This window comes from Metarhizium album (genome assembly GCF_000804445.1).
Source record: "Metarhizium album ARSEF 1941 chromosome Unknown scaffold_27, whole genome shotgun sequence".
Taxonomy (NCBI): domain Eukaryota; kingdom Fungi; phylum Ascomycota; class Sordariomycetes; order Hypocreales; family Clavicipitaceae; genus Metarhizium; species Metarhizium album.
The window spans coordinates 5,551-24,516 of NW_024467601.1; the positions used below are offsets into that span (position 1 = coordinate 5,551).

An 18,966-nucleotide genomic window follows, 5' to 3' on the forward strand; every position below is an offset into this window, starting at 1 on the left:
AATATAGCTTATAAGTTTATTATATACTTCTTTTTAAGTATTATTAAGTTAGTCTTAAGTTATAAGCAGCTTATTACTGCCTAGTTCTTATTTATTAAACTATTCTCTTTTTATATTTAAGTAGTAGTAACTCTAGGTAAGCCCCTTATTACTACTATTAATAACTATTAGTATCTTCTCTACTGCCTTGCCTCTAGAGCAGCTGCTATGCAGCATTATAAGTAGAGGCAATTAAGTGCAAGAAAGAAGGTCCTTATATTAGTTTGTATTTTAGAGGCAGTCTTAAGCTAGCGCAGTAGTGCTGTAGACTAAAGGCTGAAAAGTTTTTTAATATAAATATTAGTAAAGTATATAGTAATTAAAGTGCTATCTCTATTAATAGTAAAATTAAATATTCTATATAGTATATACTTAGTATTCTATATAGACTTAATTAAGTAAGCAGTATTTAACCTACTGCTTAGCTAAGTGCTTTAGGACTTCTGCCTGCTGCTAGTACCAATTAAGGCAGATAAAACTCTTTAAGATAAAGAAACTTATAAATGGCTGCTAATAAATAGCAATACCTAGCTAAAAAGTTCTAAGTAGGGGATTTAGTGTAGTTAAACCTCTATAATATTAAAATAAATTGCTTTAGTAGAAAACTTAATTAAGTTATAGTAAAGTATATAGTAATTAAGGTGCTATCTTTATTAATAGTAAAATTAAACGTTTTATATTATATAACTAATATAGAAACTACTTAAGAGTTTTTAAAATACTATAGTGCTTAACTAATTTAAAACTAAGTAGAGAGATATATAAATATATAATAAGCTTAATTTATAAGTAATTAATTTCTAAGTAATAGCATAATATATAGAGCTAACTAATTAAAAAAAAAATAAATAAATAAAATAAAATAAACTATAGTTATACTAATATAAAGACTAGCTAGCAAAAAAAAAATTATAATTAAAAAAAAAAGAAAGAAAAGAGAGAGATAATATACTTATAGAGCTTAATATATACTTAACTTATACTTAACCCACACTTAATATAGCGCCTACTAAAACAGGCGCTCTAGCCTCTTAGGCAACTTTAAGCGTAACTTATTGCTAGTTAAATTAATAACCTAATTATTAGAAGGGGGAGAAGGCAGAGAGGAAATAGTATTCTAAATACTATTACCTTTATAATTACCCTCTTCTCTACCATAAGGATAAGTTAAAGTCTTAGAAGTATAAAAGCAAATATATTAGCTATAGAGAGTTGCCTCTTTATAAAGTATATTAACTAGAGTATAAGTTAGTTTCTGCTAGTTAGTGCATTTATAGTGTAACTCTACCTACTCTACTTACTACTTATATAGTATTTGCTTAATATTCTAAGCTATAGTAGCTTAGCTCTAAAAAAAATTTACTAGCATCTGCTAGTTAGAGAGTAGTATATACCTGCAGCAGAAGAGCATTAATATGCTAGTAAGCACTAGCGCCTGTAAATTAGCATTAGCGCTTATATTACTAGAGAATAAATTAGCTAGTATATATAAAGAGCAGATAGAACTAGAGGCAATATAGGCTTGCTTTAATAATATATTAAACTTTTTAGTTATAGAATTAAACTATATAGAAAATTTAGTATATATACTAAAGCTCTTGCTAGACTTTTTGCATATAGTAAATATAATATACCTACTAGTATTTGTAATTTGCTGTACTTTCTTCTGTTAGTAGTATAGCTTAAAGTTTACAGCATAGAGGTACGCCTTCTAGATACACTTTTTATAGGTTTTGCAGCACTACTTATAGGCTGTAGTAGAGCTAGAGATGAGATGCAACTAGTAGAGCTAGTATTAATAAGCTTGTGCTAATATAGCGTATATATTCCTAGAACTTCCTCTCTATTAAAGAGGTTGTTATTATTAGAGTTGCCTTCTATAGCGTACTTGCCTATATAGCAAGCGTTATAGTATAGCAGCAGGGGCAGCAGGAGCAGGGGAGGGAGCGTGCTAGCAGCAGACTCCCTAAAACTAAATTAAGTGCGTAGAATATACTATATTATACTTAGAATAATAGAGGTAATATAGAAGCAATATAGAGAAAGAAGGCAGGCATAGTAGTAGTAATCTTTAGAAATAAAAATTTTTAGTAGCATAAAAAGAGTATTAGTAATACTTATTAGAAGGAAAATAATAAGAATAAGCAGTATAAAGTTGCTTAACTATTTATAAAGCAGAAGCACGCTAAGTATATACTATACGCAAAAAATATAAAGTAGAGATATATAGTTACTAGGGGGATTTATACTATATATCTATCTCTACTATATAGTAGTAATATAAATAAACCTACTAGAAGGAGAGTATATAATAGACTTAAGCTATAGGCTTAAGTAGGTATAAAGCACTATACTAGTGCCTTATTAAGTACGCTTTAAATATATATTAAATCTATATATATATAATAAAAGGAAAAGAAGGGATAGAGAGCTTCTCCTTTCTCTTTTTTCTCTCCTTAAGTTTATAGTTAATACTAGTAACGCTTATATACAGTAGCCTGTAAGGCTAGTCCTTAACAGTACTTAAAGTTAAAGTCTTTACTTAATATATATTTATTTTAAGTCTTTCTAGCCTTTATATTATATAAAGATATATTTTAGCTTTTACTTTTATAGAGTTTTAAGTATAGTAATATAACTTTAATTCTTTTAATTTTTATATTAACTTAGTTTTTACTACTATTTTTAAGTAACTATAAGCTAAGCTTATATTAAGTATAAATATATACTATATTTCTACCTTAGTAATATATTAATTTATAGCTACTAAGCTTTAAGCTAGAAAGCTAGCTTCTTTTTATTTATTCTTACTTTTATATTACTATTAAGTTAATATTAAGCTAGTAGTAAAGTACTATATAAATAAAGTTATTTTTCTTATTAATATTTTAATATAATATCTTAAGTATTTTAAAAGAAAGAGATAATATTAATTCTTAGTACTAAAGTATTTTTTAGTAATAAAAAGTAGCTTATATATAGTAAAATACTAGTTAGTCTTTAAGCTAAAAGTATTATATTTTTTATTTTATTTTAGCTTTTTAGTAAATAGCCTCTTTTTTAAGTAAGCTATTCTCTACTTAACTTTAAGTTAAAGTTAATTATAATTTACTAGTAGTAGTAGTTTAAGTATTAATAGTTTATAAACTTTATTAAGTATTCTAAGTATTTCTCTTTAGCTTTATTTTAGTACTTCTTAAATATTTTTTTAGCTTTATTTTAGTACTTTTTTCAAATAATATAAGCTTAGTTTTAAGCTAAATATACTTTATTATATAAAATATACTTTTTCTTAATATTACTAGTAATTATAAAGTATAATTATTCTCTATTTATATAGTACTTAATAGTATACTAACTATACCTTAGTATTACTTTATAGTATTTAGCTATATACTTAATATTATAGTAGTTAAAGTACTACTTTAAGTAGAGAGCTTTATTATATAGTTTAATATTAAATATTTTAGCTTAAAAAACTAAGCCTTTTTAGTATAACTTATTAGTATTTTTTAGTTTTTTTATATTAAGTATTAAAAGTACTTTTATAGTATACTTACTTTAAAGTTACTATAAAGTAGTTTATATAACTCTTACTTTATTTATTTTTACTATTTCTTTAGTAAAGCTTTTAATCTTTATATATTTAGTTAAAAACTCTTTAATAATTATACTAAGTACTTATTAATATATAGGTATATTTAAGCTAAAAGTAGCTTAAATTTAGCTAGTTTTTTTTAGTATTATTTTACTTTACTTTAAAAAGTTACTATAGTATTACTACTTAGTAAGTACTTTATAGTAATAGTAGTATTATAGCTAATAGCTTAGTTTATAGCTACTTACTATATTAATAGTAGCTTACTTTTTATATACTTTTATAATTATATTACTTTTTATAAGAACTTTATAATATTATTATATTAAGACTAAAAAAAGAAGAAAACTAAAGCTTAAGCTAAATATACTTTAGCTATAATACTTACTTATCATTATAGTTTTTTAGCTATCTTTATAACTTTCTTTACTATTATTATTATAGCTTTTTATAGCTACTTTTAAGTTATAAAGATACTATCTTTATTAATTATAATATTAACTATATATATTAAATACTCTAGATAGCTATAAAGCTATATAACTAGTATATCTTCTTCTTATATTAGGCCTAGAAAACCCTTTAGTGGGAAGAAAAACCCTGCCTGCTTCTGTTTTCGCTCCCTAGGGCGGCTCTAGCTCTATGCCAGCTAGGATCCGCCTGTCTCCTGCGTGTATATAAATATTGTCAGCGGCAGATACTGCCTACTATAAAAAACACCTATAAAAATAAGGGAAACAACTGCAGCACACAAATTGTCTACAAGGAACGTTTGCATGCATTATGTATGCAAGGATTTAATATGCTTTATGCCTACATTCCTTTGCACATATAAATAAGGTTAAGAGAGGAATGCTGGCTGGAATTCAACAAAAACACTAATAAGCCATAAAGGCTAATCTACTCTATAGCAGGAAAGCAGCCACAAGAGTTATTTTAAGCCTCTAAGGTTATTTTAAGCCACTATCTATGCCTAATCCGGCAGCCCTACTATAGGATTTACCTATAAATAACCCTCCTTCCCCCTAACTAGATAGAAAGGAAATTAAGCCTCTACAACTACACTCTTTAATACATACTATTACATACAATTTTATACTATATATAAAGTCACTTCTATTATACCTTAAGAATCCCTATTATCTTATGCTTAGTAATCAACTAGATTACATAAGCTCTATCTATTATATCTATTATATTATAAAGGGTCCCTCAATTGGCCGACATAGTTACCCTAGACCTTTCTAGAGTTAAAACAGCTCTAAGGTATATTAATATATATAACGCTTAAATATGTCATGGTCTGAGCTATGCTCGACCTTAATGGAAGCGCAGCAATGGATGCCACTGCACTGCAATGCGCGAGCACTGCAATGCGCGATAGAGGGACAAGCCCGTGCAGGACCTATATAGTGCCAGATTGAGCAAGCTAGGGCAGCTTGTTCAATACGTACCCTTTTGACTTAACGGTCAAGGGGTCCGGCAAACCACCGGGATGACTGCGGCTGGCACCCGCTATGGCCCAATAGGGCTGGTCTATTACAAAATAAAGCAGGCTTATAAAGAAGGAAAATTTAATATAAAATATCTAAAAACCTTAGAAATACCTACTAATAGCTTTATAAAACTTCTTATAAAGCAAAAATTCTATAATTTTAAATAACAACTAGGCCTATTTAATATTAAAGGCTTTATTCTAGCTAAAGAAGCTATTAAAAATTTAATAAATTAGCTATATAAGCTATATCTACTTTTTTATCTATTTATTATCTATTTTTTTACTTATTTTATCTATCTTTATTACTTATTATTTTATCTTTTATTTATATTTTCTACTTATTATAACTTACCTAGCTATATTTAATATATAGCTAAGAGGGTATATTAGCAGTAGATACTGCTTACTACAAAAAATATATATAAAAACAAGAGAAACAACTATAGCATATAAATTACCTATAAGAAATATTTATATATACTTTATATATAAGAATTTAATATACTTTACGCTTATATTTCTTAGTATATATAATTAAAGTTAAGAGAGAAATACTAGCTAAAATTTAATAAAAAGACTAATAAGCTATAAAGGCTAATTTACTCTATAGAAGGAAAACAGCTATAAGAGTTATTTTTAGCTACTAAGGTTATTTTAAGCTACTATCTATACTTAATTTAGCAGCTCTACTATAGAATTTAGATTTACCTATTAATAACTCTTCTTCCCTCTAACTAAATAAAGAGGAAATTAAGCCTTTATAACTACACTCTTTAATATATACTATTATATATAATTTTATACTATATCTAAAGTTACTTCTATTATACCTTAAGAATCCCTATTATTTTATATTTAGTAATTAACTAGATTATATAAGCTCTATCTATTATCTATTATATTATAAAGGGTCCCTCAATTGGCCGACATTAGAACTGCTATTATACCCGCTGTAGTTAAGTGATCGATTCAATCCCTTGCAGCTTGGCGCAGAGACTAAGTAGAAACGTGCACAGCGACTACTTCTACTACTTAGCGGGTACAGATTTACGCGGATGATTGGCATCTTAACCTTAGTAGATATTTATATTAACACAGTAAAAGAGAAAGTTTGAAAAGTTAAGTACAGGTTATGCAGTTTCTGGACTCCTTTCTCCCCCATATATCACGTAACACTGCCGGTGAGACCAAAACCACTCCAACCTGCCGACGGCAAATAGGCGAATTTCGCCGATGAAGCCTGACTCAAACTTTGAGGACGAGGTTGCAATATCAGAAACATAAGGATATCTGCCATCATGCCTCCTGAAACCTAAAACTACAGTCTCCTTCTCACTAATATTCAGCGTTTGGCCTAATGAGTCCAGGCGAACTTCACCAACACTGTCCCGATGTCCATCTGCGAAATGCAATAACAGGCCATCTACGGCCTTGTCGCCTTTCGTTCTACAAGGGGCAATGAATACTAAACCTGTAAGGTCTAACGAATTGTAGAAGTAATCTTCTTGATTTGTGATTATAGAATGAGGTGAAGATGTGGGTTGCTGGAAATGTTGGCCAAATTTCGTCTGAAATTGATTTTCAAAAGCTAGTATATTAATTAGGCCGTCGATAGTCCCGTAGAAACTGCGACTAGGTGTCCGAACTGGTTGGTCTACAAGAGCCCATTGCCTTGAAGATCTTCTTGAGTAAATGCCCGCTAAAAAAACGCGGTCCTTGTTAGTTTTGATCTAAACAATTGTCATGTCAGTTCCTTGTAGATTGGGATTTGCAGGTGGTCAAACTAACTCCTATGGCGCTATCTCGTCCTATCCAGCCAGAGCCTGTGTAAATTTCGGTGATAAGCTCTCCTTGATCTACTGGCATATATAGCCAACGTGCATTTGGCATTAACTGATAAAAAGACAGGTCCTCACTATCTTTATGGACATGAATCATGGCTATTTGATAGTTCCATAGAATAGAGTAGCCAGTTATCAGCGGATCGTTACAAGAGAATGCTACCATGCGACTGGCGTCACCTCTGTATCTTAGGTTGATATATTCAAATCGAATTCGCTCTATTGGGGGCACGCTCCATGCTACCGGATTCTGGCCAACAACGCTTAGGCCACGGAGTTTGATGCCCTTAAAAAGCTATTAGTAGAGCCTAAGGAACTTGAAAGAGTTATACTCACATCCGATTCACCAAGAATTGTGAGATTCCTCTCAGAGAGGTCGAAGGTTCGCCACCACGTATTGGGAATACATCCGAACACGGGCAAGTCGTCCGAATTAGAGAAAAGTGCTTTTGTAAGACCGAGGTGGCTCTCCCGTGTATATAAACGGTCAGGTAACTTCGTTGATGGACGGAATAGAAGTGCTGGGTGTTGTTGGCTTTTAAAATTCGACAGGGATGAGATGTACTCCTCCCCCTCAAAATGAACATGATTGCACCATATCGTGCGGTCCAGCGTTATACGACATTGCTCAGGGGGTTTCCACAAACTGCGAGCAAGGGTCGTAGCATAATATGACAGTAGTTGTTCGGCTATTAGACGACAAATCTCTGGCGGAAGTCGCCCAACATGGGTTTTGCGGTCTGGGATGGCAATGCCAGCCTGGAGCTTGGAGCTCAAGGAATCCAGCATCCAGTTTCGGCGCCGATGTTTCTCTCCCGTGGTGCTTTGAAAGGTATGTCTGGTCGCCTTCACTAGTCGCTCCGAACACTCAAGTTCAGCAATGCGAAGGCACTCTGGATGGCAGCTGATTGCAAGTCCGCCAGCATGATCGCAAGGCAGTCCACCACACAAGCTTTTAGCCATGATTCGCTTCCAATTTCTGAAATTGTCTGGAAGGGAAGTCAACACGCGAGATTCTCGGCGAGAGCAAGAATGATAAAGCGTACAGACCGCTACTTCCTCACCATAAGCAACATCGAGTTGACATAGTCCGCATTGGGACGTGATGCAAATCGGCGCAGTCATCTAAAGACAATGATATATATCAGAGCAAAGTAAATGTATAGCCAACTTGGACAAGGGTACGGGCGAACTCCACATAGCAACCACCTAAAGGTTAGATTGTGCGAGGCGGAAGAACAGATTAGTACGGAGTAAATACCAAGATTTGAACTAATATTGGGTTGTTTGGGTGGGGCCCGCCTAAGGTCCGGGAGCTAACAGGCCTATGGGTAGCCGTGGCTCTATTATTATGTGGGCCTGGTCCCTGTGCACTATATACAGTGTTTATGTACTTTATGTTGAGGAGCCCGGAAGCCGTCAACTGCCAGCACTGGAGCCGGCCGCTACAGAGCACACTTGCCGCAGGTAAATTGGCGCTTGGGGGGGCACTGGGGGCGCCCAGTTCAGTTCAAGTTCAGTCAGCTCCGTCGTCTCTCTCACCAGACTTCATCCATCCGCTGCTGCGTCTTTGTTCCCGAGACTTGCCGTTGTCATGAGCAGAGCAGAGCAGGGCATCGTCAACCGTGTATTGCCCAGGCACCGTCAACTGGCTTCACTATCCAACTATCCAATGCTCCATCCTCCGCACTTCTCTGTCTTTGTCAAGCTCGACTCCTCCCCTCAGGCTGCCACGTCTCTCCAACGGCTTCGAAACAACCGTCCGATTATCTCTCCGTTATAATCCCAGCTGCGGCCCCCCATGCACCCTGCGCCCACTCTTTGTTGTTTCATCTCGCATTTGGCAAATTTTTATCGACAAAACGCCAGATCCCCAGATCGCAATACCGCAAGAATCCCTGGCATCCGACACATCAAGTCAGCCTGTGTCCCCAATGACTCGCTTTTTTTTTCTTCTCCAACCAATGCAACTGCTACTACTATTATAGGGAGTGAATCCCGCCTTGGGCCCTGCTCTTGGGTGAGGTAGATGAGGCTTGTTGCTTGTCCAGCTTTTGCTTTGCAACAGGTTCCAGAATCCATCCTGGGAGGCCCTACCACAGATCGTTCAGTCAACGGCCATCTAACTGAATACTTAAGTATTTAACAAGTCACCTAGGCACTTATTTGAGCGGGTGCCTCGTGCGACAGCTACGTGAATACAGAACCTGCTTGTGCCATGTGCATGGAAAGGATAACAAAGTGACATGTCAACTGCGGAGAATCAAAATAGACGCTATTCCCGCTTCTACTACCCCGTAGCGCATATCTCTTCTGTTTATTATTTCTGGCCAGTCTTGATTTCCCTGCCTAGCCATTACTTGGCCACCTCGAATCCGCGTTGCTTACCGCGACTCGCCTCATCTCTCGAGAAACACACTACAGCCCGCAGAGGTAAAACGCAAAAAGGCTTGGCCTTGCCTTGCCGTGCCGTGCCATGCCTGTTGAAAACCAGAACCGGGTAGTGTGTCGGGAAACGCACGTGCCAAACGTATGGCACGTGGATTGAATTCTGATTTCCTGTGTCGTAGAACACTGTGTGCTGTATTGTTGTACATACACGGACGTAACGCGTAGAATCATCTTAATCATTTTCGTCAGCAAATGCAGTGCTGGTTTCGTCCAAAGCCACTGACTCTTGATGCACCTGTTACACGACATTCATGATTTGCATCCCTTTGTCCAGTTCAGCCCTCACCGTCTCAACATTGGCCATGCCCTTCAGCAACACATCTCGCCACCAGGTGTACCACTCGGCTACTTCTTGAAGATCTGCCTCGCCAAGAGCTAGCCACTCCTGTAATTTGTCGTACCACATTGGGAAGACGTCTTGTACAAGCACCTCGGCAATGATGGCGTCGCCAAGCATACGGTTCCACCGCATCACACCCGTGAGGATGGGCAGGTAAACCTCTTGCTCTGCCGGGTCCACGCGGAAGTTTGTCCGCAGGTATCGCCCTATTGACGGTAGCACATGAGACATGATAAGCGGTCGCCACTGACTGCCTAAAACGTCTTCCCATTGCTTCAACCCGGGCACTGTTCCGCGCTCAAATTCCCATACATCAACGAGTTGACGGAACTTTCTCTTGACGTCCGCCACGAGGCCGGTGCCCTTGGGGTCTAGGTGGTGTGGAGGCAGATGCTGTAGCCATGGGAACAGCCACGTATGCGGAAGATGATGACTTTGGCGCTTCTTCTTCGGGTTCCAGTCCGAGACCGCTGCCTCCAACTTTCGTGCTACGTGGTCCATGACCTGAGCTCGTACAAAGGGGGGCAGAAGGTCATTCCAGGTCTCAACCACGTCAAGCATGGGGCTCGGTGTCAAGGGGTCCCATTCCCGCACCGCGGCGACAACCCGTGGAAGCCAGTTCTTGTACATCATGCTTTCGTACGGAGTTGTGGCTTTGTGGTGTCTGCGATAGATCCCTTCCTGTTGCGTACGGCCCGAGTGCCATTTGTCGACAGATCGTCCCTCGTTTTCTGGCTTCATGAGCAAAGCTGACAGTCCCTTGAGATCAGACGCGAATTTCAGTGGTTCGACAAGAGGATCCCATTCGGCGTCTCTGAAAAAAGGGTGGATGGCAGCTACGGCTGTATCCGCTGCGTCAGGATTGACGGCACCAATTTCAGCTACTTTCTGCAAACAGCTGATAACCTGGTCCCAATTCGAATCCGTAGTGAGCTGGTCTGCAACCAAGTCTGAGAAGGTTTGAAGCTTCTCAAAGTCTGACAGTAGATCTTCCATTTCTTGCTCTCTTTCTCTCAACTCGACATTGACCCACGCCTTTCGTTCCTCGAGGTTTCTCCACTCTTCAGAGAATGCCTGAAGGTCTGCGTGTGCTCGTTTAACTAACTTCCTTGCTTCTATCAGCTCGGTTGGTTCGGAAACACCAGAGGTCGGTGTCATGATTCCATTTGTCGAAGTCAGCATCCGGTTCCCAGGCCCAGTCATATCCAAAATCGGCGCGAATGCATCCGGAATTTGTAAGCCTGGTGCTGAAGCCCTCAGTTCCTCGGCCGTTAAGTACTTCGTCTTTTGCCGTCGTGGCGTACTGGCACCGCTGCCACCTATACCACCGAGAGCCTTCTTTTTCGCCTTCTTGCGTTTCTTTTCCTCTTCGTCTGAGTCGACCACCGTTTCGCCTCGTAATTCTGCTTGCCGTTTTTCTTCCCGACGTTCGTGTTCCGACTTTTCTTTGACAGCTCCCAGGCCGATGCCCTGTGGTCGCAGATTTGCTTCAACGATAACGTTTCGTCCTTGACCTTCTTTGCCGAGACCTTTACCCTCAACATAGCCCATTTTAGCCATCATCCTCGCTCCGAAGCCCTTGGCATTAATCTTTCCTTTACTGGTAAAGGCGCTGTGTTGTGGTTTATTCTGGGGCGGCTCCTTGGCCGCAGCCGACTCCTGCAATACCGGCTCGTTTGTGGACGACGGTACAAACCCCAATCCAAGTACGCTGCCTCCTGTGAACTTGGACTTCACTTTCGGATGTCGAGATTTATCAGTGCTTTGAACTTGGTTCTGTGTAGCTCGCTGAAATAGAGAGTCTAGCTCTTCGCCAAATTCCAAGCCAAGACCATCCATTGTACTTTCGTCGTCGTCGTCGTCGTCGTCACCATCTTCATCGTCTTCAGAGCGATTGTCCTGGCCTTTGCCACCGGTATCCTGGCCGCTATTCGATTTGCCCAACACCGGCCTGTTATCCTCAGGTTCCATGCCATCATCCGATCCGTTTTCTTTTGAGGCTGTGGAAACAAAGGTCATGCCTTTTTTCCTCAGAGACTTTCGTTTCCATCTGGACCTCGGGCCATCTTCCTCACTATCGGAACCAAAGATGCCGAGCGCCGTCTTCTCCTTGTTGTTGTTCCCAAGTCGCCGCTTCTTTCTCGGATTAAAATCGCCAAAATCGTCGTCATCGGCCGTCATGCCCGGTATGCGGTAATCATCCTCGTCATCCGAAGCAGACGTCGAGAACTCTTCTTCAGCGGCAGCTTTGGCAAGCCGTGAAGGATCGAATGGGACACTTCCATTTCCTGACATTTCGAAGTGTTCCCTCTAGAGCTCACTGATCTTCATCCTGGAGCGCAGCGGGTCTGCACATGCCGATAACTTGAAGACAAAAAATGTTGCGGCGACGTAATTATCTTGCCTAGGCAGGGAGTGCGGCTACTGATCTTATCGGCACGTGACCCATGACTCCTCTTGCGGGTAGTGTAAGCCGTTGTCGACTACTTAGTCTGCGTCCATTCATCCACTCTGGTTAGCACCAACAATTCATTTGTGACGGGACCGTAATTATGTTGCAGCCTCTTTGCGGTGGCTCCAAAAAGTGTTAGGAGTACCAGTTGACGCACCGATGTCGATGTCATGGCTTTCCGGTCAGAACAACAAGGCGTACAAGAGCACACCCGCATATATGAATGGTATCTGGGATGGGTCTGATGCCTTCCGCTTCAGTTGATTGAAAGTTGTCTCTTCCGCACCGAGTTGTTCAAGTACATGGTCATGGCTCTCAAACTTATTGCCATCCTCCGCATGGCCGGCGAAGTCGCTATCTCGGATCTTATCTATTCCGCAAAGTCTCCGAAGCTGGACCTATTTCGACAAGTACACAGGGCCCTGGATCTTAATTTCAAGCATAATCAAGGCTGTGTGATGATGCTACTGATTTTGCCAACAATCGCAGTCGCAACCGCAATTCGATGCTTTACTCGCCGTGAATAGGCACGCGTGCGCCACAAACGATTCGAAGTTGAGGCAGTGAAACTGGCACAAATCGCCGTCCGGCCCAGAGTCGACTATTGTTTTTACACACATACTGGTGCGACTGAGTCTCTTTCAGACGCAAAGGCAGAAGTTTTATCTCTGTGCAAAAGTAAATGGGGAAAGCATCAATGTACGTCAAGTTTGTCGCTCCGATTTGTGGCATCACAGCCCCATTTCATAAATACATCCGTGAGCAATATTTCCCGAGAACCCTCAAGACCGCGCATGGCGTCACTCCAGACTGGAGATAATAGGAGAAGCTTTTGTGTACTTTGTAGCAACGACGTGGTAATGCTACAGTTGGAACAATCAACTGTATAACCGTCGAACAGCCATGGCTCGTCCTTGAACATGCGCTCTTGTTTGGCGTGGCGCGCCGGGCATCCGCTCATCTCAGGCAGCAACAATCCCTCTATCCCGCCGAGAATGGCATTGGGACAGCTCCCGGCTCTTTCATTATTGAGTCACCAAGCAGCAAGGAGGTGGACAGACTTGAAGTTACCATCAAAAGAGCGGGCGGTGAGGTATTGTGACAGAGTTCGACTCCTCCTTCTTTCGCGGCCTTTAAGTAAGCACGTAACGAGTGACATGGATATAGGGGCACTAACAAAGGATTGTTGCGACGTATGGCCTGAGTCTGAGATCATGTCAGAAGTCAAGAATGGTGTTGAGGAGCAGCCAGAACAAATTGGACAGCATCATGAACAGCACCAGACTAGGGATACTAGGAGTGACCAATGGCACCTTGCTATGACACAGGCAGACAAGATGCATAAAGCAGGGCTCACAGGAAACGAAGTCTTCATGGGTGTACAGTCGACAGCGGTGTCGGTTTCCCGACAAGAAGCCAAGTTATTCGAGTGCTGATGTGAGATGACAACAGGTCGATTACACACACGATGCCAAAGGGGGCTGCTTCGGACCAGGTTATCGCGTCTCCTTTGGAGATAACCTTGCCAAGGACGGCAAAAAAGGAGGCCCAGTGAACTGCACTTGGTCAGGCACTTCTGTCGCAGGCATATTGGCCGTATTCTCCATATCCTCAAACTACATCGGCGTGGCGCCCAACGTCTTTTTAGGGGTGTGACGAGTAATGAGCTCCGACAATACTAGCACTAGGAACACTTTGATAAACGCGTGGCTAAAGACAGCTGAGGATGCCGCGAATATCATCACCCTTTCTATTGGGGCTCCAACTCAATGGCCGCAGCATCTCCTGGCCCAAGCCGTCTCTTGGATCGCAGCTAGTGGCATTGCCACTGTAGAAAATAGCTTTGCTGGAGGCCAGTCCAATTTCTCAATCCCGTCCGCGGGTCGCGGTGTCACATCAATCAGCACCTTCTCCCAAGACTTTGTCGGCGACAACTATGCCTCATACGGGCCGACATGGGAGCTTGCAGCGTCGCGATGGTCAGGAATCAGGATCAGCACGCTGATGTTCTTGACTAAGAGATTGAACACTTCCGAATATGGAGGAGTAAAGAATCTACAAATTCATGGGGAAAAAATCAGTAGGGCATATATAATGAGTCAACAAATAAGCACACTTAATCAAAAGCGAAGAAACATAGGGAGATGCTTGGGCTGCGATGCGGACTTCTGTTTCCGTCGCCGGGCAACGAGGGGACGGGTTCAGATGCACACCCGTAGCATGGGTGGCCACACTAGTTTTTCTGGTGTGACAGATGCACCCGAGGTATCTAGGTAGCTTCAACAAAAAAATATGCTTACAGGCTGCACTTTCAGCTGAGCGGGGGCAATAATGCGAGAACGCAAAAATGAACAGCGAAAAGACAGTTTGAGTCGCGAATTATTCTCTCGCGTTATCTGCCACTTACAGTACGTTACTAGTGTAGGGTAGGCCACTGTTGTCGCGCTCGACGGACTGATTGACCAATGACAGACAGCATTTCAGACGGACACGAGACGTGGCCACCAGACTACGTAGTTGCGGACCCCTGATTGGATCCCTCCCAACGCCTGGCCAGGAGACTTTTCAGGAAGGGCAGCAACCACACAGCCACAGTTGGCTTGCGGCGTCAGGGCCCGTTGCCCCCTGTCCAGACGCCCAAGACGCCGACAGAACCGGCCCCGCCAAACATTTCGAACATCCCCGTCGCAAGCAGGCAAAACATTGTTTCCCAAAACGAGTCCTGTCGCTGCTGTCTCTACCTTTCCACTACTTGACCTGTTTGTTTGCGCGCTATCTAGACGGCGATATATATATTTTTCGACTTGCTTGCACATAGGTCCGACGGCTAGGTTCGCGGCTACCCCGACCGACACTCCCCGCCCTGGGACGTCACGACCAACGCAAACTTGAAGTGTTTTGCCCTCTATTTTCTTCTCGGCCAACCGCAAGAAAGTACCGCCTGTCCCGAGTTCCTGCTTGTTTCAACGTCTCGTTTCGAGTTACGCTTTCATTCGTGCTGGCCATTCAACCTGGGCTGTACTAGCTTTGACCATCTGCTGGCGTTTCCACAGCCTCAGCGTCTCCTGCTGGTAGGTTGCTTCTACCGCTTCGAGTCTTTGCAACCCTTTGTTTGATATGCATAGCTTGATTTCTGGGGGCGTCGATGAGCATTTTGCATCCAGAGGGGGCTATGGATGAGCATCACCACCGTCCAAGGATATTCGTGCTAATTCACAAGTTAGTCCGTTTGGTGAAGCCTCAATCGAGACAACCACTGCTGCACCGCGAATCCCACACCCGACGCTTTGAGATAATGGCGGATCAAGAGGAGGACTTTAGCTCCTTGCCGCTCAATGACCGATTTTCTCACAAGGTTTGATTTGTGATCCCCGGGACTGCCTGTGATGGAGGCTGTAGCTAACTCGTCCTCGACAGGTGTGGAAGGTGAGGAAAGCAGCATACGAAGATGCTGCAAAACAGTTCTCCGTCTCACCGGACGAGACCGATCCGTGCTTTCGGCCGTTCCTCAACGACCCCAATCTGTGGAAATCTGCTGTCACCGACTCCAATGTCGCCGCACAACAAGAAGCGCTCGCTGCTTTGTGCGCTTTCCTGAAATTCGGCGGACGCGATTGCGCCTTGCGGACCCGTGGCCTGACAATCACGCCCATGGTGGAAAAGTGTCTATCATCAACGAGAGCAGCCACGAAGCAGAACGCCCAAGAGGCTCTACTTCTTTACATTGAACTCGATACCGCCGGACCTGTGGTCGAAGACGTTTTACCTGGTCTTGCCAACAAGGTCCCCAAGAACGTGGCTGCTACACTGAACGCCTTGACAGCCATATTCCACAACTTTGGATGCAAAATAGTTGACCCCAAGCCGGTGCTCAAGACTTTGCCAAAGGTTTTTGGCGCTGCTGACAAAAACGTTCGTGCTGAGGCGACCAACCTCACGGTGGAATTATACAGGTGGTTACGAGAAGCCATGAAGCCCATGTTCTGGGGTGACCTCAAACCAACCCAACAAACGGATCTCGAGGCCCAATTTGACAAGATCAAGGCTGAGCCCCCACCGAAGCAAGAGCGACTGCTTCGATCCCAGCAAGCCGCCGCAGAGTCTGCACCAGCTGGTATAGATGATGGCGAGGGCGGAGCAGAGGATGGCGAGGAAGCGGCTGAGGTCGATGTCTTTTCGCTTGCTGAGCCAGAGGACATCACGAAAAAGATTTCCGCAGACTTTTCCGACATGCTCGCATCCTCAAAGTGGAAAGATAGAAAGGAAGCAGTTGAAGCCTTATATCAGGCAGTAAACGTTCCCCGCATCAAAGACAGCGATTTCGCCGAAGTAAATCGCGGCCTCGCCAAGTGTATGAAGGACGCTAATGTTGCTGTCGTTACACAAGCGGCGCAGTGTATCGAACAGCTAGCCAGGGGCCTGCGACAAGGCTATGGCAAGTACCGAGCGGTTGTAATGCAGCCTATTATGGATCGCTTGAAAGAAAAGAAAGCGTCAGTTTCAGATGCCCTTGGAGCTGCCCTAGACGCTGTTTTCGTCTCGACGAGCTTGACCGACTGTCTTGAAGACATCACTACGTATCTGAGCAACAAGAATCCGCAAGTAAAAGAAGGCACAATGAAGTTTCTGATTCGGTGCCTCCGGACTACCAGAACTGTTCCCGCCAAGCCTGAGATTGCCGCCATTTGCGAAAGTGGCAAGAAATTGCTTTCAGAGGGCAGCCCCGCGCTTCGAGATGGCGGTGCTGAGATTCTTGGAACTGTGATGAAGATCCTTGGAGAACGAGCCATGACTCCATATCTGGACGGCCTCGACGATATTCGAAAGACGAAGGTGAAAGAGTTCTTCGAGACGGCCGAGGTCAAGGCCAAGGAAAAGCCCAAGCCCGCGCCGGCAGCGAAAGTACCTCCTCCTTCGGCAAAGAAACCACTTGGTGCCAAAAGGCCCGTTGTCAAGAAAGTCGGTGCTCCCGTCATGCCTGCAGAGGCTCCTACCGCACCAGCACCAGCAGGATCTAAGCCTGCGGTCGCCGGAAGCAAGCTAGGAGGCCCCAAACCGTCCGGCTTAGCCGCGTTAAAGGCCCCCCAGAAACGGACGCTGGGTGGCCCTGGAGCTTTGTCTCCCCGGCGTCCAGCCGCAGGCCCGCCCGCGACGCCTCCGGTGATGCCTCCAGATGACGAACCTGTAGCACCGCCTCCACAGCCCAGAGCTGCGTTGTCCCGGGGACTCGCTGGTCGTTCACTCGCGAAGCCGACCGCAGCTTCAATCATGCCTGCCGCTGACTCTCCGCCGCCGGCAAGTGGCCTCACTGCCGCTGAGCGTGCAGAATTAGAAGAGCTTCGGGCAGCCAACGAAAGACTGTCTCGCCAAGTCGACGATATGCGGCAAGAGCGGAATAAGTTCATGTCTGAGATCCAAGAGCTAAAGAACCAGAATGCTGGCCTCATAGAAGATCATACTAGAGATGTCCTGAGCGTCAAGGCAAAGGAGACGCAGCTTGTCCGGGCCCGAAGTGACGCCGAGGCGACCGGTCAGGCCAACGAAAGGCTACGACGAGAGCTAGAGCGCTTGAAGAGAGCACTGAGCCTGGCCGAGGGCTTGGGAGCGCAGCCAGGAATGGGAAGTCCAGGTATGTAACCCACCATGGCTCTGCAGTAGAAGCCGACCTTTATCATGCTAATTATTGGTCAGTCACGTCACCGACGCACGATGATGTCGGTATCTATCGCGATTCAGGGTCGATGTCCACCGGCCGCAACAGAATGAGCTTTACTAGTACCGTGTCGGAGGAAAAGGAGAATGGAGAACTGAGTTACCCGAGGAACAAGCTCAGCCCGGAACTTCGCCGTAGTGGAAGCGGAGCGTCGTCTGGGCGTGGTTCTCCAGCTAGGGGCCTAAGGAGTACTGCACCTTCTGCATACGAGTCTCTCGAGCCAACCGCATCAGCAACTCGAGAAAGGCCTGTTTCCACATTACCGCAGCCTACGAATGGCGGCGGAGTTGAGAGCTGGAGACGTGCTGCTGAAGTTACAAGCCAACTGAAAGCTCGCATCGAACAAATGAAGGCAAGTGAAGTGTTGTCCCCATGACCGCGCGGCCCCGATATGCCACGGCCTGCTAACACGTCTACAGGCCAAACAAGGCTTTTCTCGACCCTAAGCTATTGGCTGTCATGCGGATAGTGCCGAAAAGAGCGACGCAGATTGCAGGCCCTGCTGAAGAGCGCCCGTCAACATCTCTCCAGTATATTTAAAGACGCGCACATAATGTTTGGTTGTCGAGTTTGTTGTACTGCATTTCGATGGCGTTTAAATAACATACCCTAGTCTTTTGTGTGGTTGAGAGCTATGAACGTGGGTATTGTTAGGTGGCTATTCCAATAGCCTGTAATGCTGGATGGAGGGCGTATATTATTAACGTTGGGATGTTTTTCTGATGACTTGATGACAGGATGGCTTTCCAAGCGAGGACACCTTTTGTGTTGTATACTCATAGATAGTTGTGTTCTGCTCGAGATGCTAAATATGGGCGTTGGCATTGACAGAGCCTCCAAGAAGGCCGGGTCCATTCTGCTTTGAGCAAAGTCCAATTTCACGTCATAAGAGCGTGGCCAAGTTTGGGCTGCTGTTGGAGATGTTGCAACCGCGGCAGTGCGGCAGCGTCTACTAAGCTACGTCTAACGAGGCATCTGAGGGAGTCTGGACAATTAGCAAGTATCATGCTTGAGAGTCCTTATACAGGGATAGA

At 43.2% G+C, this 18,966-nt stretch overlaps 2 protein-coding genes across 2 annotated transcripts; one reads left to right on the forward strand and one right to left on the reverse strand.

Annotated features, from left to right (window-relative positions):
- Window positions 1-9,665: 9,665 nt before the first annotated feature.
- Window positions 9,666-12,062, reverse strand: MAM_07056 (G-patch domain-containing protein; the record flags this gene model as incomplete). The annotated part of the gene is made up of 1 exon (XM_040825854.1): window positions 9,666-12,062. One exon carries the CDS (start codon window positions 12,060-12,062, stop codon window positions 9,666-9,668), a length of 2,397 nt encoding a protein of 798 aa, XP_040676073.1.
- A 1,371-nt stretch (window positions 12,063-13,433) lies between these two features.
- MAM_07057 (Armadillo-like helical) lies at window positions 13,434-18,378 on the forward strand (the record flags this gene model as incomplete). Its single annotated transcript, XM_040825855.1, has 7 exons — window positions 13,434-13,613; window positions 13,672-13,869; window positions 13,936-14,299; window positions 15,444-15,574; window positions 15,637-17,848; window positions 17,911-18,293; window positions 18,352-18,378. 7 exons carry the CDS (start codon window positions 13,434-13,436, stop codon window positions 18,376-18,378), a joined length of 3,495 nt encoding a protein of 1,164 aa, XP_040676074.1.
- Between the last annotated feature and the right edge of the window lie 588 nt (window positions 18,379-18,966).